The 23,088-nt window shown below is 37.3% G+C and overlaps 1 protein-coding gene across 50 annotated transcripts in view; it reads right to left on the bottom strand.

Moving 5' to 3' along the window:
- Window positions 1–23,088, bottom strand: part of EPB41 (erythrocyte membrane protein band 4.1) — a 189,554-nt gene that overhangs the window by 24,858 nt on the left and 141,608 nt on the right. For 19 of the 50 annotated variants that reach the window (XM_084963563.1, XM_084963543.1, XM_084963534.1 and 16 more), the window contains 2 exons: window positions 22,434–22,496; window positions 17,070–17,246 (listed from right to left, as the gene is read on the bottom strand). The exons of 2 other annotated variants lie outside the window; for them this stretch is intronic. In XM_084963563.1, the coding sequence (XP_084819689.1) occupies window positions 17,070–17,246; window positions 22,434–22,496 (240 nt within the window). Of the gene's footprint in view, window positions 1–9,489; window positions 14,547–14,924; window positions 14,976–17,069; window positions 17,247–22,433; window positions 22,497–23,088 lie in introns of those variants that run through there. 29 more of the 50 variants (XM_084963524.1, XM_005653390.4, XM_005653393.4 and 26 more) reach the window with 10 other exon arrangements.

Genomic DNA, 23,088 nt, shown 5'->3' with positions numbered 1-23,088 from the left:
GTTCGTAACCTGCTAAACCACAATAGGAACTCCCTCAAAGATCTATCTTTAGAATGCTTGTGAAAATTTTATCTTCATATATGCATTTTCAGAGATATTATAGATAAATTAATAAATGTGAGTTTTCTTATTTGCTGAAATTATATGACAAAATTTAAGAGATGGGCTATTAATATGCTAAGGTAACTTTTTTTTTTTTTTGTCTTTTTGCCTTTTCTGGGGCCACTCCCGAGGCATATGGAGGTTCCCAGGGCTAGGGGGTCAAATCAGAGCGGTAGCCACCGGCCTACGCCAGAGCCACAGCAATGCGGGATCCAAGCTGCGTCTGCAACCTACATCACAGCTCACGGCAACTCGGGATCCTTAACCCACTGAGTGAGGCCAGGGACCGAACCCGCAACCTCATGGTTCCTAGTCAGATTCGTTAACCACTGAGCCACGATGGGAACTCTGCTAAGGTAACATTTTATTTTATCAAATTGACTAAATTGAGAAGTAGGAAACACAAATGATGACTGCAAAAGGATTTTCATGGTCTGGCCATACCAGAATACAAGTTCTCTCACTAAATTGCATAAATACCTTGTCCTAACCCACTTTACCAATATCATCTTAAATAATCTCCAATACTCTCTTCCAAAGCAGAAAGTTTCATTTTTATATAAATATACTTAAATACACTTAAAGGCTCAAGCACAGAATGCCAAAAATACTTTTTTTTAATTTTTATTTTTTGTGTTTTGGTTTGGTTTGGGTTTTTTGGCCATACCTGAAGCATGGTGGAAGTTCCCAGGCCAGGGATTGAATCTGCACCACTGCAGTAACCAGAGCCACAGCAGTGACAATGCCTGATTCTTAACCCACTGAGCCACAAGAGAACTTTCCAAAACACTTTCAAATTGAAGAGCAAATAATTATTATAATTACAAAATATCCTTTGGTTTGATGACAAGGTGTTTTGATTTGTTTGCTTTTGGACACCAATCTAATTTTCCTCTGATCTTATGACCGAGGTGTGATTTAATTAAAGGGAATTTTGAAATATTTATTTATTCCCAATAAATACATAAAAGAAACAACTAACTTTTTTTTTTCCCCCCTGAAAAATACAATTCTTTTCACTGAATGATTTTAAAACCAGGAACCATATTTTCCCCAAGGCCAAACAAGAGCCCTGAGACTTTCTGTCTCAACAATGGGCAAGGCCTCATTTCTTATTTCCATCTTCTGGTTCCTACTGGCTGAGAGAGAGAGATACTAATTTCAGATTCTGGGACATTTTGTGAAACTCAACCTGGGGGATTTAAGGCAAGTTAAGAACACTCAACTCATTAGTGGTTTCTGGATCTTAAGAGAACCATTTTTGAAACCTAGTTTCATAAGACATTAGAGTCTCACGAATCCCGACTTTCTCCTTAATTCCCTTTCTGCTACTTTCACCACCTTTTCACTTGGGGACTAAGGGACTTAGGATACAGCTGTGGCCTAAAAGGATGTCTCTGGACTGAAACATCAAAGACCTGGGCTGCAGGTCCAGTTTTCTCACTTAAAAACTTTGTTCTTGGCAGGTCCCTGAACCTCTCAATTTTATCATACAAAAGCAAGAACATCACGACCTACTGGACATGGCTATTGTGTGGGTTAACTGTGTAGCACATTCAAAATGAAGGGCTAGGCAAACACGAGATATTATTTGTCTTTGTACTATATTTCTTAAAATAGTACTTTTTGCAAAGAAACGTGAACCAGAACAATAATAAAGACATCTAGTCCCTACATGGAAGTGTTTCTTGAGTATCCCCAGTGGGCCAACCCTATTTAACTAAGGCTGGTCTTCCATGCAGCTTAGCAAGTTCTGAGCCGGGTTCTCATTATGTTTTAGAGAAAACCACCAGGCAGAGCTTGAAGAAAGAAATTGTGATAGAAGAGAACTAAAATTGATATACTAAGAGGATATTTATATATTCCTGAGCCAAGATCTTTATGAAGAATACTAGATAGGCCATTTGAAATAGTTTTGAGAACATTTCTGATTAGTCACAAAATTTACAACCATTTTAAAGCTTAATAGATTCATTGCTGTTTCTAAACGCAAAGCATACCTTTCTTTGCTACTACCCACACATTTTGCTTCTAGAAATTACTAAATTTTCTGTAAAAAGAGAGTGAGATTTAGCATACTGTCTCTGTAGGCATATTACCCAATGGTGAGCCCTAAAGCCACCACATCTATTAAACTACCATTGGTTTTCACATTTTCTTCCTTCTATTTTGCCATTGATTCAAGTAAACTGAGAGTTGGGACTGGCCTTGGAAATACTGTTTAGTGATAGGATCAACTCTGTAATGTCACCATCATCTTTGCAATGATTTTGTGGCCCGCTGAAATGCAAATATCTCAGGGAATTTAATACATTAAACTTTAAGTGTTTCCATAGTCAGAAAAAGAGGATTTTGGGATTCACTAGGCTTTTTAATAAGTTTATGTAATTTAAAAAAGTTTTGATAAGAAAAAGGGAGTGAGCAGAAGGTGGCAGTGGGATTGAGGGGGAGGGGTGTGCACAGACAGACATACACCCACAGAGCACATTACCCTTGCTTTGCAAACCCAGTAAGAAATGCTCTGCACTGCAAATGCCCACAGAACCAGCAGGAATCGAGGTTATCTTGCTAAGCACAGAAGGAAGATACCCAGCAGAAGAGTCCAGCTCCTGGTTCTTAACTAAAGTAAACAATAAATATATTACAGTCACTTACATTATCAACGATGTGTTTAAAATCATACCCCCAAATGGTCTGCAACATGCAAACTAAAAAACGTAGGCTCCAATCCTGATAAGATCAGTTAATTGCGAGTGCTTTGTTTCTACATACTTTTCTTTAACAAAACATGGTAAGTTTATGTCTCAGCAAAGAACAGCTTTAAGTTCCTTGGGGAAAAGTTCTAGAAAACAAAACATATCTCTTTATACATTTACTATGCTGTCAATATTTGTAATCTTATTCCTATTTTGAAAAATTAATAATATCCATGTTTCCCTTGGTTAGAAAATAGTAGGAACACTAACCTGGTGATTTTTTTTTTTTAACTTGTTAAAACAAATGCTTTTAAAGGGGCACTTGCAATAAGAGATAAATCAGATGGGGTAATGGCTTCTTTGGTAAAAGCCATGTGTAAACAGCACATAAAGATGACAGATCAAGCAGCCGTAGCCCATTCTTCAGCCAAAAAAGGATACAAACAAAGGAAGGAGAACAAAAATTACCAGAAAGAAAACATATCCCCTGGCCCCTCCACCCCCAAAAGCTTCATAAGTAATGGTTTTGATACTTTCAGTGGAAAACTCAGGCCAACAAACACTCAAGATGGGGATAAACTAACAACAGAGTAACCATATGGCTACAAAAGATGATTTTAAAATTCTAGCTTTCCTCTCTACTGTGCCATTCTTAATCATGCAATACATTTTTCTTCAATCTAAATTTTCTCTTTTGGCCATATCTTCCCCAACTTTTTTTTTTTTTTTTTTAAATAAAGTTGGTATGCTACCGGTCTCTTGCTAGAAATGCATCCTTGTAGTGCTCAATGGCATCTCCATGAAGCTTGAGTCATTTTCATGGTCTGTTGCTATTCTCTGGCACACAAAAATCACATCTGGATAAAGAAGCTTAATTAGAGAGATACAGGCCTTTATTAAAATACTGCTGATAAAATTGCTTATAATAGGAAAATCACTCCATATGCAGCCTTTCACAAACACCAGCAAATGAAATTTGCCAATAACAATTATCCTTCAAACATATTTAAAAAAAATAATTTCCTAAATAGTGCTGTTATTAGATTATCCCCAGAATAGGTAAATGTAAATGCAAATAGCTGCAAAATCAGTGCCTGATGCAAAATTTTAACTATTAGATAATAGAAAATTTTGCCTTAACACTGCACTCACCAGCAAGGACTCCACAGATCAAATGAGTGTTCTCAAACCTGAATAGAGCTATAGAAGTCAAAGTGATTGAGCAAATATTAAAGGTTATACTAAACATGTCTAGGAGACCAGAAGCCTTTGGTCAGTCAATTTAATTTCATTAAACTAAGAAAGGTTGAGGTAGAGAGATGCAGATGGAAAGGAGGGGGCTATAAACAGCACAGAAACTCTGATCATTTAGTATGGGACACAATTAAATATACTTGGCAGGATTTCTTAGAAGGCCCAATTCCGAAAGTGATTAAAGCCATAATAAGCACTTCAGAAAAATATTACACCCCATTTGATATCTAGAAAATAGTTTCTTCCATAGAACTACATATAATAGAAAACTACGATTAGATATTAATTAGATGTGTCTTCATTTTCTGAAAAATTCTATAATAATGAAAATGGTTTTCCATGTTAACATTTTCAACAAATTCCTAAAAGCAACGTGGCTTTGGAGAACCACTACAAAATTTTATATTACTCAGACATGGCCACAAGGTACATACTTTGAGCTAGTAAACAGACCACTTCAAAATGTGGAGTGTTGGTTTTAAGTAATCACCTGGATAAGAGAATCTAGAACTGTGAGAGTGAGATAAGAGATAAGGTTTATCCAAGGTGAAGTAAGAAGAGAGCAGTGTACCTTCTGTTAATTCCACATTATAGCAGCAAGTTCTCCTCACACCCACATATCCACACCCACTCCATCCTTCACTCTTCAATATGATCAGAGTGGCAATACTGGATGGTTAACTACTCATTTGTAGAGTGCTTTTTTTTTTTTTTTTTTAAAGACAAATTCAGCATGTTAAAAATGCTCCTAACATCTGCGACAATTACATTTGCTGTAGTGGTTAAGTTGGTTAGAAAAAAGTTATTTTTAAAATTTGGTATAAATAAGTCAAATAGTTCCAAGCTGGTTTAAAACATGAAAATTCTCAAAACTGAATACAAGTCATAAAGTTATCTCTGTTTTAGAACTGAGCAAAAGACAATTATTGGGCCACAGAGAAGAGTGAAAATATAGGAAAACAAGAGAATTTTTCTAGGAAGATTGACTGACGATATCTTTTGCTGATTGCTGAAGCAGAGGTCCTCCCACCCCAACTTTTTTGTAGTTGGTCTATGTGCAGCTTTACTGATTCCTATTTCCTCAATGATTAGTATCAACCAGAATCAGATTTACAATAAGGTTTATTCGTGATAAATTTATAATATTAACAGAGAAAATAATGTGAGAAAAATATCAAAGAAAATGCTCCAAAAGAGAAGTTCTTAGCAGATTTCTTTAGGCTTAAATATCTTGTTGAACTGCTGATAGATAAACAATTTATTTAACTGAGAACCAGAGCTAAAAGATCTTGGACAAGAGAATGGAAAGGAACATAGATTTAAGGATACATTAAAAAGCACCTCCTGGAGTTCCCATTGTGGCTCAGTGGTTAACGAATCCGACTAGGAACCATAAGGTTGCAGGTTCGATCTCTGACCTCGCTCAGTGCGTTAAGGATCTGGCCTTGCTGTGAGCTGTGGTGTAGGTCACAGACTTGGCTCGGATCCTGAGTTGCTGTGGCTGTGGCTTTGGCCAGCAGCTACAGCTCCGATTCGACCCCTAGCCTGGGAACCTCCATATGCCACTGGTGCAGCCCTAGAAAAGAAAAAAAGACAAAAAGACCAAAAAAAAAAAAAAAAAAGCACTTCCCAAAGCGAACTGCAGATCTTCAGATCAAGGAATTCTTCAGAACACAATTATGTCAACCAGGGAGCAAAGATACTCTGAAAAAATACAATTTTATTTTATTCTGACTTATTAAATACTGCCCAAATAGGCCCTGAATTAGGGCATTTCTCTCAGAAAACTCTCTTTACTTTGAAAGAGGAACTTTCTAAAATGTTTCCTTTAGATACCCAACCTTAAATTTATACAACTACTCAAAACACTATGGTGTACCAAAAGTTCAGAGTGAAAATCATTTCACTTTCTTTACCATGCTTGTTAGTTATCTCTAAAACCTGGCTAAAGAGAGAGAGCGACTCTGGGACATGTTTCTTTATTCCTTAGGGGGAAATGGAGGCAGACACTTCCAAATCAAACAGAACCAAAGGATTGGCTGGATTAGTCACCAAATACTTAAGAGCATAGTTAACACAGAACAATTGGGAAAACTGACAGAGGTTGGTGCTATAGCGGGTAAAGATATTTTATTATTATTTTTATTTCATTGATTAATTTTTTGGCCATGGTGTGCAGCAGCTTGATGTGGGATCTCAGTGCCCAGACCAGAGATTGAACCTGGGTCGCAGCATTGAAAGCACCAAATCCTAACCACTAGACCACCAGGGAACTCCCAGGATATTTCAGATTACAATTCAGGTGTACCCTGGCTGCCACAAAAACAGAAACAAGTGCCTCATCTTCTGTTTTCCAGTTCTAATCATAAACAAGATTCAAAGTACTTCAACACTGAATGACGTACTAAGATTGTGACTACAGCTCTTCAAAACAGTACAAAGGCAAAAATCTAACTAGTCAGTTCTCTGTTTCTCTAGACCTAAGTCAGGGGTCAGCAGACTAAAGCCTCAGGCAAATCCAGCCCTCTCCTTGCTTTTGTATGGCTGTGGGTTAAGAACAGTTTTACATTTTTTAACAGTTGGGAAAAAATAGAAGAATATTTAGTGACACCATACAATTATATGAAATTCAGATTTCAGAGTCCACGAATAAAGTCTGATTGGAGCACATTCACGTTTCTTTATTGTCAATGCTGCTTTTACTCTATAATGGCAAAAGTTGAGTCATTTTGACAGAGACTACATGGCCTGCAAAGCCTAAAATATTTATTATCCAGTTCTTTACAGAAAAAGTTTGCCACCCCTGATCTATCTGATATACAAAACTCTTGATATCACAAGAGTATGATACATTTGGTGTTTTTATATCGGGTAAAACAAAAGTATCAAACCACTTTCCAAAATGCCTTCTGATTTTTTTTTTTTTTTTAGGGCCACACCCAGGGCATATGGAAGTTCCTAGGCTAGGGGTTGAATTGGACCTATAGCTGCTGGCCTACACCACAGCCACAACAATACAGAATCTGAGCTGCGCCTGTGACCTCTACCACAGTTCAACTCCAGATCCCTGGCCCACTGAGCAAAGCCAGGGATTGAATCCACATCCTCATGGATACTAGCTGGATTTGTTTCCACTAAGCCACAATGGGAACTCTCCAAAATGTTTTTTGGATAAACGCAAATTGTCAAATAACAAGTCCTCTTTATGATATCACACTTCGAGATGAATTTATACATATAGAAAAGTATCCCAGTCTCAATAATATGTTCTATAGTGAAAACAGTTGATTATTGTGGTAAATGGATAACAGCTTTTAATTGAATCAAATTATAAGACATTAACAAGAGAGACTGACATCTATCATAGAAGTATAGTAGACTCTTTGAATAAATCAAGGACCATAGCACAGGATTAATAGGAGAGACAGTGGCTTCTGGGCCACATGTGGGTTTTTCGGGGGCTACCTGCATACACTGATTGGGCATGTGGTGATCACTTTAGTACAAATTTATGTCCCAATACAAGAGATTCTAAGTGAAAAGTTAGAGTTTATCCATTACCATGTGACTAATCATTTAATTCAATTTAACAAATGTTAATTATCTGTTATATGTCTGAGATACATATGTGTCTTTGGCAAACAAAGATAAATAAAACAAGGCCTCTTTTCCCTCAGAATCTCATAGGTTTGAGGATGCAGGCAAAACTAAAAGAGATAGATTAACATTTCAAATTTTTAATATCATTATTTCTGGTGGGCATCTAAGTTATAATCAGACCGTTAAACAGAAATTAAGTTTCAATAGCTGTAACATACCACAGTGGTATAAATCAAATCACATTGGGGGGTACTAGAGAATGTAAAGGTTAGCCAGGCTGTCAGAGAAGGCAAGCAAACACAGAACACAGGCTCTGGAGGTACGCTTCTTTAAGATATAACAGCAATACAATCTTGTCAACAGATCCCGGGCTACAAGAAGTTTCCAAAGCCACAAAACTAACCTACCTCCTATCCCCTTTATCTAAAACAAAAACAAAACCAAAAAACCCCAAATGCCCGTGTTGATCTATGAAGAAGCCAGGATTTCCAGGAATTTCAAAATGTTCTTTTAGGAGTTCCTGTCGTGGCTCAGCAGAAATAAATCTGACTAGCATCTATGAGGGTGCAGGTTCAATCCCTGGTCTCATTCAGTGGGTTAAGGATCCGGCGTTGCCGTGAGCTGTGGTGTAGGTTGCAGATTTAACTTGGATCTGACATTACTGTGGCTGTGGTGCAGACCGGCAGCTATAGCTGTGATTGGACCCCTAGCCTGGGAACCTCCATATGCCGTGAGTGGAGCCCTAAAAAGCAGAAAAAGAAAGAAAGAAACAAACAAAGAAAGAAAGAAACAAAGACAGACAGACAGATAGACCACAAAATGTTCTTTTAGAGAGGTTGCGTCCATGGGAAGGGGCACAAAATGGAATAAACTCTAGGGAAGCAACCTATGGGCAATAGATACAGAAAGAAAAAAAAACCTGATAGAACAAGAAAAGCTAGAAAAAGAAGGGAAGAAAGCAGAAGGATAACATGCTAGGAGGAAGACTGGGACAGATCTGGACATCAAATGGTAAGTTATCTGAGGGCAAGAACTGGGACTAACCCCAACATGAGAGTTACTTTCAACTATGTGAAAAGCTTATAATGTGGAAGATAGAAAATCCTTTAGAATGCCTCCATTTAGGACCAAGAAGTGAAAGCTACAGGGACACAGACTTTGACTGAAGACATGAATGTTGATGTCCAAAGACATAATGTGCTGTATCTTGGGACATACTGAATCATAGGCTGCTCTCTGAATATTGACCACTTGCTCTCTGAGTCTCTAAAAGATATACAGAAGAGTCAGCATCTCTCCTGGTGGGGAGAGGAGTTGGACTGGGAGCCTATCCAGTTCTAAAATTCTGATAATGCTGCCTCTTTGCATCCCATCCCCGCAATGCATTGTCCTAGTGGGCAGTGAATAAGTGAACGGAGAGCAGTTTCTCCTTTAATTCTTACTCTCTGTGTTGTTGAGATAGGACCCTGTATATATGGAGACTTTTCTTTAAAGAGACAGTAGAGGAGAAAATGAGAGATTAAACCGCATCCTTTATTGATTTAGGGGGACCCGAAAAGATAGTTGGGACTCTATGCCTTCCCACCTCTGTTAATCTTTAAATGTCAGATTTACTCTGTTATTTATCCCAAACAGGATTTTGACTATGATAAAGGGATGGGCTGCCCTCTAGGATATCAATCACAAAAGATTAGCAAAGCGTTCCTAACCCATATGTTTCTTCAACAATCTGTCACCTGTACATTTGGTTAGGCTAGTGTAAAAGTAAATTAGTATATGGCATTATTTCTGATCTGTGGGAGTAATAAACTACTCTCTCTTCTTTTTATCTTTCAAGTTTTTGTATGAAAAGAATATTGTCATTTACAAAATGTAATACTACCCTTCTTCCTCTTCCAGACTAACTTTATTATGGCTTCCTCACTTTCACAACCACAACTTCTTAACCTTTTCAGGTGTGCATTCCTAAGGTCCACATCAACATGTTTCTTTTTGTATCACGTTCTGATATAGTAAAGAGAAGATCCTAAGGCATGAAGGGTAACAGCAGCAGAAGTGAGAGCAGAGCTACTGATACTATTCCCTACAGTGTAGAGGAGGCAGATGGAGTTATCCTACGTCATGCATAACACAGAATATGAATAAGGAGTTGACTCCACTTCTACTACCAAGATTACAAATGACAAGTCCCCTTCAAGTGCAATGAGAAAAAGCAAAATGTCTATGTATGATAGACACACTTCCTCAGTGTGATAAGAGAATGCTGTAAAGAAGTTTGGGATTTTACAATTTCTGTGAAGAAAAACAGAAGGGAAGGAAACTCAGTAAAAAAGTTTTATATATCTTTACAATGTTCAATACCCTTGGCAAGAAAAAAGCAAGAAAGCTAGAAAAGTGTCTCATATTATTTTTAAACTTTCCGTCTTCCTTTTGTAAATCTATAAAGCAAGAAAGCAAGAAAGTATCTCATATTATTTTTAACTTTTCTCTCTTCCTTTTGTAAATATGTAATCACTGGGTAAAGCCTAAATATAAATTATGATGGGTAATGCCTTCAAAAAACAACCAAACCTCTAATGTGTAGGTTGTCTCATATGCTTTTCTATAGCAAATATTACAGTAGTGACTTAGGAATGTAAGAAAAAGTGAACTGATTTATATCCACAGAAATTTCAGAATAAAATTACAATAATATTTAATGTACACTAGAAAAAATGTACTAGGATCTATGATGACAACGACATCTAGTCCACAGATTATTTTTAGTCTTATCTAGTCAACAGATTCAATATCATCTTCCTTCAAAACTTCGAAGATGTAAACAAGTAGTAGAACAGACCCATGCAAACTGAATCTCTTTCATAATTCAAGTGTTAGCATAAGAAAATGGCTAAAAGTTAGGTCCAAAATTTAGATGCTGGACTTACTCTGAGGTATGGTTCACTCAAAGTATACCACATGGGTAAGATGAATTGCTTAAGAGTATGAGGGATTTTTAACTTTAGTAGTTTTAAGTGTTTGGTCACATACAATATGGACTAGATAGAAATAAACAGCTATTTACTTGCTTACTTCTATTTAAAAAAAAATCCAAGAAGTTAATGTGTATTTGTTTTTTTAATTTTCAGTCCCCAAACGACCAAGAATAGAATGACAACCAGAGCTTCTGGCTCCTGGAATATGTTATAGATTCATTCTCATGAGGTAGATTTGTCTTTGTGATGGTGAGTGGAAATCTGGGCATCACGGAGTTAAGTGAACCCTAGAGTCACCTTGGAAATGATTACTAGCAAAAATAAGGCCAAAATCCAAGACTTTTTACTGGTCTGAATTGATACCCTTAGTCTACATTGTTTTTCACCAATCAACCTGCTGTTGAGAAGCTGAACCAGGGTAATAACATCCAGCTATTTGGGCCTGTCTCTGGTATTGAGAATGGAATGAGAGGCGAGAGGGAAACCAAGACTGTTTACAGCTTTATGTTAAACGTATTGGCAGCATTCATTTAGCTAACACAAAGCTGTAATGTCCAATGTTTTTCCTCTGATAACTGAGATGGGCATGTCTTTTGAGCCTGCATTAGTCCATCACAAAGGATCGCCCTTTCCCCTCTCAACCATCCTTATCTGCTTAACAAGAAGAAAGGTCCTCTCCTTTGACCATCCGTAAGGATCTCTGAGGACTCCTGCCGCACTTCAGAAAACCAAAAAGTATTGTTGGACTACGCTAGACTTTTAATGGGCTTGAATTAACTCCAATACAATGGGAAACAAAATTCAATTAGTATGAAGTTTATAATAATAATAATTAATAAAAAGCTATGTACAAGGATGAAAACAGGAAATATAATCTGAAACACGTACAAAAGTATCAACAAAATCCTAAGGTTATTTCCTTTTCAGTTTCTTGAAAAAAATTTAAAAAGAATTCAACCAATTCCATAGTTTTGTTATTTCATAAGGAAAACTCTCCTATCGCTATTTCACAACTAAAGAGGAGTACTTAGGATGATCACTTTCTGTGTTAAAGAACAGCTTTGCAATATTTCAGGTTGATTTGACGTCTCTTATTACCAGTGAATCAATAAATAATCTTAATTAAAAACATTTCTTATAAACACACATATCCTGTGACATGAAAGATACACGCTCATATCGGATTTTAAAATTTCACCTGCTCCTCGCTTCTTTCTCATCTTTTTGGAAAGCCTATAAGAACAGAGTAGCAGTTTTCAGGAAAGTTTTTCTACATGTCCCTAGAGAGAATAGAACAATAGTGGTAGGTGTGGAAGGACAAAAGATTCTTGGCTTTACTGTTCTCTTTTTTTTTTGCTCTAAGACGCCATCATCTTAAACACAAAAAGTCATGTTTAGAAGTTTCATCATCTGGAAAGTGTTAAGAAGTAAAACAAAGTTCAATAATCTCAGTTTGACAACCCTATAAACTCAGATTTCAAAACAAATATTTGAGACAACATTAACCAAACCATCCATAAGGGTACATTCAAGTGCCATAAAACTTAAGCTACATGCAAGATTTCATTAATGTTGAGGGGGAAAAAAAACCAGGTTAGGCATCCGAGTTATTTGTGAGGAGAGAGCACACGTGTATTTACTTCAGGGAAGCCTTAAAAATCAACATGCAAATGGGAGACACATATTTGTCACAATAGAACTTTTAACTCTCAAGGCTATTGGTTAAAACAATGGATTTCAACACAAATGTAAGAATAAACAAGTCTGAAGTCTATCAGAAAAACTAAATATATAGATATACATATTTTTAAGCTTATCATAATTGCTAAATATTGCTTCTGGCAATATAATTACTTATTTCATAAAGAAGTAACACAGTATCTTAATTCAGATAAGGGTATGTTTATGTACAAATCTTGAAGACATTTGTTATTCCAGAACTTTGGAAGATGGGCAGAGTAGTCTGGAAAATTCAGCCCTGGCTGGAGGCTAAAGGGCACCAGCACCATTTTCCTTAAACCACCAACATTATACTTGTGAAAACTGCATTTAACCTTTGCAGATCTCTCCAGTACACCAGAGAGGATAAAGCTTTGTCCCTGTACATCTCAGAAATATACATAAGAAGGCCACAGAAGTCAAAAGCCCTTTTCCGAAAAAGGCCTTTGTATATACTGGTTTGATAGCTCAAGAAAAGGAGTGGTTATAGATTCATAGATTGAAATGTTTCATTTTAAGGCTTTTGAAAGGTTAGCGAGTTGAATTTTTTTTCTTAAACTACAGAGCCCATGCCACACGAATACCTATTGAAGATTAGGAAAATATTCCATCAAATGTTTCTACAGAATATCTTGCTTTGTGTGAAACATTGGAGAGGAGTACATAGCAACAGTAAACAATAAGAACATGCAGGATAAAAGAGTTAAAGCTTTTGGGAAAAGTACCAACCTATCATATGCTTAAATTGGATTTGCTTAAACTTGTTGAACTTCAGTGAGGAAAGCTGGCCTGGGCAATCCATTGCTACTCCTTGTACCCCACCATCCATATTCTACAAAGAGTAACATTTCATTGACAGAAAAATGATCACAAGTGCTCCTCTAGGACAGTGAACTATCAAAATCAGAGGGCATCACATAGGAGATAACACGTAGAAGCCAAAGACAAAATTCAATGGTTTTAGTCTTGATATTGCCGACGAGCACCCTGTTTTGTGATCACAGAAAGACCAACCACCAGACAGCCAATGCAAGAACCACAAGAAAAGACATCACGAAAGGAATACGAGGAGATGAAAAAGTACTAGAGTAGAGGTGGCACTTTTTGAGAGACTTGTGATCCTCAGGGATTGGAATAGAAACCTTGGGAAGAATTTCTTCATTCTCTTGCTGGGGCAAGGCTCTTTCAGCAGATCTCTCTTGCCTTTTAATTTTCTCTTCATCCTGCACTAACAGAGCACGTTCCTGTGTCTGGTTTCACGGTAGAAGATCAAGAAAGACAGAGAAAGATGAACAAAATGACAGATGGAAAATGCTCAAAAATGATACTTGGGGATGTGCAAAGGATTTGGGAAAATCTTTTGGACACCCTTTATTTTACTTTACTTGGCAATTATCCTGGCACAGTTTCTATTACACAGTAAGGTACTCGACAGGTAATTTTTTGAATCAATAAAGGTAAGAAGTCCTGAAAGTTCAAGGAATCACGGGACTTCCTTAGTTACAGTGTTTATTCCTACTTCAATGATATTCAGATATAAGTTTTTGGTCACTTTTCATTGCTCTGGTGTTGCTGACTTTTCTTAGATCAATTGGGCAAAGCCAATAAAGAACCATTCTTCTTGCCATCAGAAAAGTTACTTTTATTACAAATAGAATGGCAGAATATAAAATGTTATCTTCATATCTCTTCAGATAGACTTTAAAAATGTAACAGTTCATTTAGTATAGCAATTAGCTTTTGCTCAAGGGAATAAAAATCTTAATCCTATACATTTTAAAGACTGCAAAAGAAAAAACAAAAGTATAAAAGTTTATATGAGCATCCAAGGTCTACAGAGAAAAAAAAAACAAAAAACCCACAAATCTCAACAATTACAAATCCCCTCCCCCCTCTCTTTCAGAATTGTGATTTAAAATAATAATAATGAAGGTTTGTACATCACATTAAGCAAATGCTTTTGATACTTTTAAGGAAAAGTGTTGTTTTTTTTTTCCCATTTGTCCAATTGAGAAGTTTTTTTGCCCCTGGCAATTTCTGTACTCTGCCATCCCGTCAAGACAGATGTTTCCTATGAAAGGAAAAACTTGGCTCTAAGTTCTCTCAGTTGAGCCAGCCTTCTCTGATCTGTTTGGAAGTTCGACACCGGTTCTTTGCACACCCCTAAGTGATATGTATCAGGGAGAAAGTAGCTGGGGGACTGGTCAGCAAAAAAAAGGAAAAGAAAGGATGCAAAATTATAATGATTTTTAAAAGAAAATAAAAGGAAGAAGAAAGACAACATAAAAAGAATAGGGTACAATTAAATTCGTTTTTCTCTCTGAATACACATTTACATCTTCATGCAGCTTTTCAACCAGCCATGCGCAGAAATAAGCAAATTGAAAGCTGCAAAAGCTGCAGCAGTGAAAATGTTTTGTGTTAGGTCAAAAGGTGGTGAGTGTGAATTTACTAGTATAGCCAAAAGAAAAAAAAAATCACTGAGCAGCTGCTGTTCAGTTCTGGGGAGATTATCTGCTTAGTGCCATAACAAGAGCAAACTGTGACTGAGAAGCACAAGTCATAACAGCAGCTTTACCTCTGGCCCACCAACCTTTCTTTCCGAGGGAAGGACAGAGGTTTTCTTCACCTGGTCACACACAAATTATATAAAATTCAGTTGCCTTGCAATGCAACAACAATGCTGTCAAAAGTAGAAAAGCTATCCCCAGAGAAGAGAAATATTGTCCTAATTATTAAAGAAAAAGTAAGATATGCCAGAAAGTGGAATTATCACAGTATATAGTTCTTAAATATTGCATTATTCATTTAGAGAGGTAATATTATAACCCTATAACTAAAGTACTCCTCATTGATCTAATTTAATTTATAAACATCTTATCTTTTTTTTTTTTTGTCCTTTTGCCATTCTTGGGCAGCTTCCGCGGCATACAGAGTTTCCTAGGCTAGGGGTCGAATCAGAGCTACAGCTGCCGGCCTATGCCACAGCCACAGCAACGTGGGATCCAAGCCACGTCTGGGACCTACACTACAGCTCACAGCGATGCTGGATCCTTAACCCACTGAGCAAGGCCAGGGATCGAACCCACAACCTCATGGTTCCTAGTCGGATTCGTTAACCACTGAGCCACGAAGGGAACTCCATAAACATCTTATCTTTAAAGTCTACATAACGAAACAGCCATTCCCAAATCTAGCCCTGAGATGGTTTCTGGAGAGTTTCTATTAAGATAGAAGGTATTTTCTGGAAATGGAGACTGGTTCAAATTTACCAATCCTCATCCAAGAGGGTCCTAAGTTACTTTCTTCAAAGCAGCTCACAGCAACGCTGGATCCTTAACCCACTGAGCATCTTTTATTACTTGCACAGAGTCAAAAAGAAAACTTTGAGAAAATAATGCAGTTATGGTTTGCAGATAGGGTTAGCCAGGCGAGGCAGTGATAAGTGCTTTCTCATGGAGTCACAGACTTACAGAAAGCAGTCACTGTCCCAGTTCAGAGTACATGCTTTAGATTTGGAATACCCAACCCATGTCCACTTATACCAGCGAGTGGAGGCTGAGAGGACAGTGAATAGGAACAACCGCATCCTATCATTCCTAGGAACTCTCTTGAGCTGCCCATCATTTAGGAATTAGCCAGCCTTCTTGATGAAGCTGGACCAACCCCATTTGGAGAATCATTAGTCAATTTCAATCACATTTTGAAAAATATAAAACTATAAAATATAAAAAAATCCTTTGTGAACCAACTTTTATCTTCTCCAGTTCCAGAACTAAACAATAAGTTGGATAGTTCACTGCGAATTCTGAATATAAAACCAAAATATTAAAAAACCATTAAGACGTCATTTTACCTAGAGTTTAACTAGAATTGCTATTGTTTTGAGGGGAAAATAGCATATACTTTAAAAATCATTACAATCACTCATTGAGTCACTGTGACTATTTATATACATACTTAAACTGTAAAGGCTAGACTAAGTAAAGAATTTTTGAAAATGTGCCCAAGGTAACTTTTAAGACATTCTCATTACACAGATTCATTTATTTAGGTGTAGGATTTCTAAATTAGGTAATGACATCGATAGTAGAAAAAGAACAGTCTCTAAAAGATCTCTCTTGCATCCTCTATTTGTGACTATCTTACAAAACAGTGTGTTAAACAATTGATGCTACTCATAAAGATAAAATAAATCATCAACAGTCCTTCTAAGACTGAAATAGAATCATTAATACTTAGTATTCTGCATTCTCTGGCTTAGGGGCCCCCTTCTATGTTACATAATTATGCTCACCCATTCCAGACATTTCTAAGTTGCGCAAACGTTCAAACAAAGTTTTTAAAAAATGCTTATCCCTTTCCAATTTTGGCTTTACTAAATTTAGTAAACTCTCTGGTCCTTGAAGGCACAGTTTGAACATAAAGTTCCACTGGCTTATGGTCAATTTGTAAACATACACTAGCCAGAAGCATGCAGCTCCAGAGAGAGTTCTCAGGGCCTAACTGTCTTCTGGTAGCTCTAAATGGCTCTCGTAAATAGCCTGGGTAGTCCACATAACTTAAGAAACAAGTGTTTGATTATGAACGCTTCAAAACTGGAATGAATTGGTGAGGCACCAAAGCTAAACTTCAGCTCTAAACTTTCAGATACAGAATATCAATACACACAAGCATTTATTTCACTCATTCTCACAACTGGTCTCATGGACAAAGTACTCACTCCTTCTCCTGTAGGAATTTGCCCATTGATGTTAATTGTTCGAAAGGGAGAGTGAGTGGATAAGCGTTTATCCCATTCACTAGGCCGTGGTTCTGGTACAGATTCCATGAAGTTCTTTTTCAGCTCACTGATGCTGGCATGATGTTTTTTGATCTCTTCTTGACTTTTATCTAAATCCTACAGTTAAAAGGACAAAGATGCAAAACAATAAATACTAGGGAAAAAACACACACCATGGGAAGCCCATCACAGACTATGGGCACTGGTAGAAAATACACCACATCCAGGATAAATGTTCTTAATCCATAAATTGCATTCAAATTGTAAATATACAATATGGTATATTTGCTTGCTTAAAAAAAAAAAATAACAGTGCTTTTCTTGGAAGCAGTGAAGCATCATAACCCCACAGCTCTCAGCAGTTATATAACCCATAAAGAGCTCACTCCTTAATTTTACAACTCTTCTTCCCATCATGACACAGCGCTAGATCTCCAACTCCTCATCCCAAGCAGGTGATCCAACAACTCAATGAGCCTCAGCTTGACAGGAACTGATTAAGGCTCAGCTCAGGCAGGATGGAGATAGCAGTGGATAAGGAGAAACTGTTAAATGAAGGACATGGTGAAGGATTCAACTCCCATCACTGGCTGCCTTGCCTTGGTGAGCTGCATTTGTGCAGCATCCTTCTATCTCTACCTGGAGTTGGTTTTACTTTCCTATTATTAGGTGGCTGTTGTTGGATTTTTTGGTAAACAGGAATAGCCCTTTCTTGATACAAGAATTTAATTACTGAAATTCCTGGCTCAAGCCTCCAGAGCAGGTTGTTTTTATCTCTGAATAATTACTCAGGGGTATACAATATAATGGCTTTTTTTCTTTGTCAGTAATATTCACACAAACTAAAAGCCTTGTTTTCCAGCTTCTGACAGCTTCACTTCATCCCTAAGTACAATTCAAAATAGGGACCGACTTCCAGGAATCATCAGTGGATGGGGAGAGTTTAACAAGAACTTGTCACATACCTTCATGTCTCCTTGACAACTTAAAATAACTCAACTGTTTCCGCAAATCTGAATGCTGGACAATGAAAGGTAAGCTCTTATAGGGATATTCCAGGGAAAAATGATCAAAACTAGGTTAATAAAGTAGAAATAATATGAAAATAACCTTCAAGTTTATGTAACAGGAGGCATAAAACAACTCTCAAAAGAGTAACTTGGCCAGAAATAATATGAGAAATACAACAGGAAGACAAAAACTCAAATGTTCTTTATCCAACATATTTCTTCAAAAAAATTCAAAAGAGCTATGCTTGAAATCAAAACATGTGGGAGCCTGTCACTTGATGACTGCTAAAAATTCTGTGTTTATATCAAGGCAGCTCTGTATCCAAGAAAAGCATAATACTAAATATATCTCCTAATATGCTGTGTGAATTTTAGGATTAGTCTTTCTCTCTCTCTCTTTCTCTCTCTCTCTCTCTCTCTCTTTTTGTTTTTCTTTTTCGGTTCTGTGGGAAATGGCCTCATTTATGTGGGGCAGGAGGAAGGAACTCTTTTAAATAAAAATTTGTTCAAAAAGTTTTTCCTGGGACAATATAGGCTTCAAATAAGTAAATTTTCTTCAAAAGCAATGTCAAGAAGAAAAACAACATAAAAAGAAATCAGTGAGACACATGACACAATTTTGATTCTGGAGATATTCATTCAGAAAATTGATTTAATAGTTTATTCTTTTTAGTTTTGCAAGACTGAACCATGCACATTTGTTTTGAGATCAAAAAGAAAACTAACCCCAAAAAGGCAATCCTGTAACTCCCCCATAAGAGTACCTCTTGCTTGCTGCAATGAAATGTGAGTGTAACTCATGAATAAGGGCTTCTCCGTGGGGAAGCAACAGTTTGCACTTTTGTTCTAGCTGAAAGCAAGAAAAGCATGTTGACTAGCTAAAGAAAAGCAGGAACAAGGTCGGTCAAAGACTCAGTAGTAAGCTGAACAACTGAGACCCACCAGGCATGCATGGCCCTGTGACCCAGCTCCTGACAAAATCAAATCTGTTTGGGCCAAGAACAACTAAACATATTTGGGAGGGCTAACAGTGTGAATGGAGCCACACAAAAATGAGCAAGAGATGCTAAGATAAAACCAGAACTCCCTGACTGTGAGAGACTGGTAATTTGTTACTCTTCTTGCCTAGCTTTTGATTGCCTTGGAACCTGAGAAAATAAATATTTCAATAAAATCAGTAGCTTCTGAGGGAGCTTTCTCCATCCTTCTTAGCTGGCTTTGTTGGAAACCTGTGAGAGCACAGAGTAAAATTAAGATCTCAAAGGGAGCTGTTTCAAATACAATTTGTCACAGACACTTGCCACAGGTTCTCTTTGGGAGATGGAGGAGGAGGCGGTAGATCTAAAAATGAACTCGACCTTATCTGTGCCAGAACAAAGCATTAGTTGGGATGGGGTAGGAATAGGGAGAGGAGGGAATGCTTAAAAAGAAAAATCTGCTAGAGTGACAGATAACTTGAGAGAACTCCCTTAAGGGACTTTTACAATACTAGAGAATGATGGTTAGCCAAATTACTTTGGCTGTTTCCAGGTTAGACACTTTTTTGATGTCTATCATCCTATAGTTTTAGCAGCAATTAAACCAAACACATCATTAAATAGAAAATATTCTCAAAAGGTGGTTAGTAATTTTAATTTTCAAACACACACTTATTTAGAAATCCCTTCTCATGGCTGTCAGTGAAATGCTGGGAAAAACACATCACGCACAGGGACTTTGTGAGTCTCAGAAGCCATAACACACCTCATGGAACAAAGGACAAATATATGATTGGTACTATAGGTTCCAGTTAAGAGGAAGCAGCATTAAAGATGGACTCATCAAGAAACAGGCATGTTTGGAATTGGGAGATGTTACACTGTTGAGCAGAAGGGGATCAACTGACATCTATTATTCTTCCTGATCTCAGATGTGGAATCATTCTGGTCTAGCTTTATTCATGAGCTAAAGCAAAGAGATCTAGTTACCAAATCTGAAATATCCTAGGGTCCAGCCTAAGAAAACTTCATGCTCCATGAGGGAAACATATATAAAGCACTTGGTTTTGTGCCCACCCTACAGTACACGATTAGTTAAAGCTGGCCATAATTTGTATTATTTTTATCAAAGTACCTAATACCTGGCAGGGACTTAAAATATATATTGACAAAGAATAAGATGAGCTTAAGTAATTACTGGAGGCTATGAGAGATCTGTCTTAAAAGGTTTCTTCAAATTTCCAGTTTAGTAATATTTACCATATTTAATATATGTTCATCTTTCAGGTCTCAGCTTAAGTGCTACCTCTTCAGAGACAAGTTCCCGGTCCGTCTTAGAGTAGATCCTTTTTATTAGCACAGAATACTATTTCCTTCAGAGCTTTTATAATAACTTGTAATCATTTTATCAGTATTTGTTTACTTGTTTATGGTTTCTCTCTTCTACTTGTCCCCACACTGTACGCTTCCTGAAGGAAAGAACCATTTATCTCTTCCTATGTATTTACTTTGTACCTAAGTTAAATCCTTGATGTCAGAATTTATACCCATTTCTTTTGGTTCTATTTTGAGTGGAGCTGTAAGATAATTATGTCATCAGCTTCCAGACAAGAGTTTTTCTGATGTGTAAACTAACATGGCCTATTTTTTTCGCAGAATAACTCCTTAATTTTTCCTCATAATGTTCCTCTAATCATCTACTTAGTTTTAAATTTCCTTATCTAATATGGACCCCAAAACTAGATAAAGTATAATAATATAGGTCTGGTAAAAACTGGAACAATGTTGAATATAGGAAAGTGACTTTGCAAATGAATATAGGGAAAATGACCTTGCAAATCCCATAGCAGATAGTATGCTGTATTTCTGAGTAGAAAAAAAGGTACAGTTTAATACAGTTAAATAGACCCTAACTCAACTCCTAGCTTTACAAATTTACCAGCTCTATAACCACAGGGAAATTACTTAATTTCTTTCTCTCTCTCTCTTTTTTTTTTTTTTTGGTCTTTTGTCTTTTTAGGGCTGCACTTGCAGCATAAGGAGGTTCCCAGGCTAGGGGTTGAATCAGAGCTGTAGCTGCCAGCTTACGCCACAGCCACAGCCACATGGGATCCGAGCTGAGTCTGCGACCTATACCACAGATCATGGCAACGCCGGATTCTTAACCTACTGAGCAAGGCCAGGGATCAAACCTGTATCCTCATGGATGCCAGTCAGATTTGTTTCTGCTGAGTCACAATGGGAACTCCGAAATTATTTAATTTCTTTAAGCCTCAATTTTCTCTTTAAAATAAAAATTCCATACTCTCATAGTCTTGTTTTTGTTTTTTTCCTTCCTTCCTTCTTCTTTCTCTCTCTCCCCCTGCCTTCTTTCTTTTTTTGCCATACCTGTGGCATAGGAAGTTCCTGGGCCAGGGACTGAATCTGAGCTGCAGCTGCAACCTAGGCCACAGCTGCAGCAATGTGGGATCCTTAACTCACTGCGCCAGGTCAGGTATTGAACCTGAGCCTCAGCAGCAACCCAAGCTGCTGCAGTTGGATTCTTAACCACTACACCACAGTAGGAACCCCTTAAAATTTCATTGAAGTATAGTTGATCTACAATGTTGTATTAATTTCCAAGCTTGTTTTATAATTAAACTATTTTCTATCATACTAACTACTCATTAGATGCTAGCCTCTCTCCTTTCCTCCCTGTATCTTACTTTTTTTTTCTCACTGTTCTGTCATTTTCTGGTATTCTCAAAATTTTAAGTCCATTTTGAATTGTGATCATTTCTCCTACTTTTCCATACTCTCTCAATTCAAAAGATGAAAAAATTGTGCAAATTTGATGCTTGAAACATATAGGGGTTTATACTCTTGGATAATTCAAGGAACTTTTTTGGGGGGGCCATGTCCTGCAGCATATGGAAGTTCCCTGGCCAGGGATGGAACCCATGCCACAGCAGTGACCCAAGGCACTGCAGTGACACCACCAGATCCTTACCCCACTGCACCACAGGAGAACTCCTCAAGGAACTTTCAAACATTAATGTAGTACTTTCTAAATGTGGGCATAACAATGGAACCATGGGATGCAGAGGTAGTCCCAATCATATATTTTTTAGATAAGTATGAGAGATGGAAACTAAAAAGTCAGAAGGAGAAATGGTTGCATATCTTCATGTTTACCAACATGCAAAAGCATTTTAAACCTAAAATTCTCTCATGCAATGGCATGCAAAACCAAATGCAGCGTAGAAAGAAGGGGGATCAGCAAAGAATGCAGAAGGTTACAGGCAACCAACTGGAATAAGCTTCAAGTTCATACAAACCTCCAACATTAAATTGCTATGTCTGATATAAATGTTTTCACCATCTAGTCTCTCTCTCTTTTTCTGTGAAAATGAAAGAGGGAAAAACAGAAAAGCATAAAAAATTAAAATGTTGTTCTTGCGGGAAAAAACTGCAAATTGGCAAATCAAAAAAATATTCAAAATTAAATGTTCACAAGCGCAGCATATGCCAACATGAGATGGTCACAGAACCACAAGGACACACAGAGGACACGATTACAACTAGAAAATGGATGATCTTGCTCATGAATGATGGAAGAATGCAATGATGTTACTTAGACAGTGCTCCTGGCTTCATTGGTTTCTTACATAACAAGCTGTTTTATGTTCATTTTTGAAACAGCTTTTTGAGGGTTATCTTAAAATGCATGACATTAAGACGCCTGGAAACTCCATGTTCCATGGAGTAGAGAAAGAAAGCTAAAACATTATTTATCTTTTTGAACATCATGTCAATTTAGTAATATGGCAGTGTGTGCATCTCTAATACCTTTCATAAGAAAGATCTAAGGGCGTTCCTGTCATGGCACAGTGGTTAACGAATCCGACTAGGAACCATGAGGTTGCGGGTTCGATCCCTGCCCTTGCTCAGTGGGTTAACGATCCGGCGTTGCCGTGAGTTGTGGTGCAGGTT

The sequence above is a fragment of the Sus scrofa genome, chromosome 6 (genome assembly GCF_054392235.1).
Source record: "Sus scrofa isolate SSC_HxYL_T2T_F1_AM1 chromosome 6, Sscrofa_HxYL_maternal_Yorkshire_Landrace_v2.0, whole genome shotgun sequence".
In the NCBI taxonomy this organism is placed as follows: Eukaryota; Metazoa; Chordata; class Mammalia; order Artiodactyla; family Suidae; genus Sus; species Sus scrofa.
The sequence above is the reverse complement of the archived record's forward strand: the minus strand, read 5'-3'. Positions and strand labels throughout refer to the sequence as shown.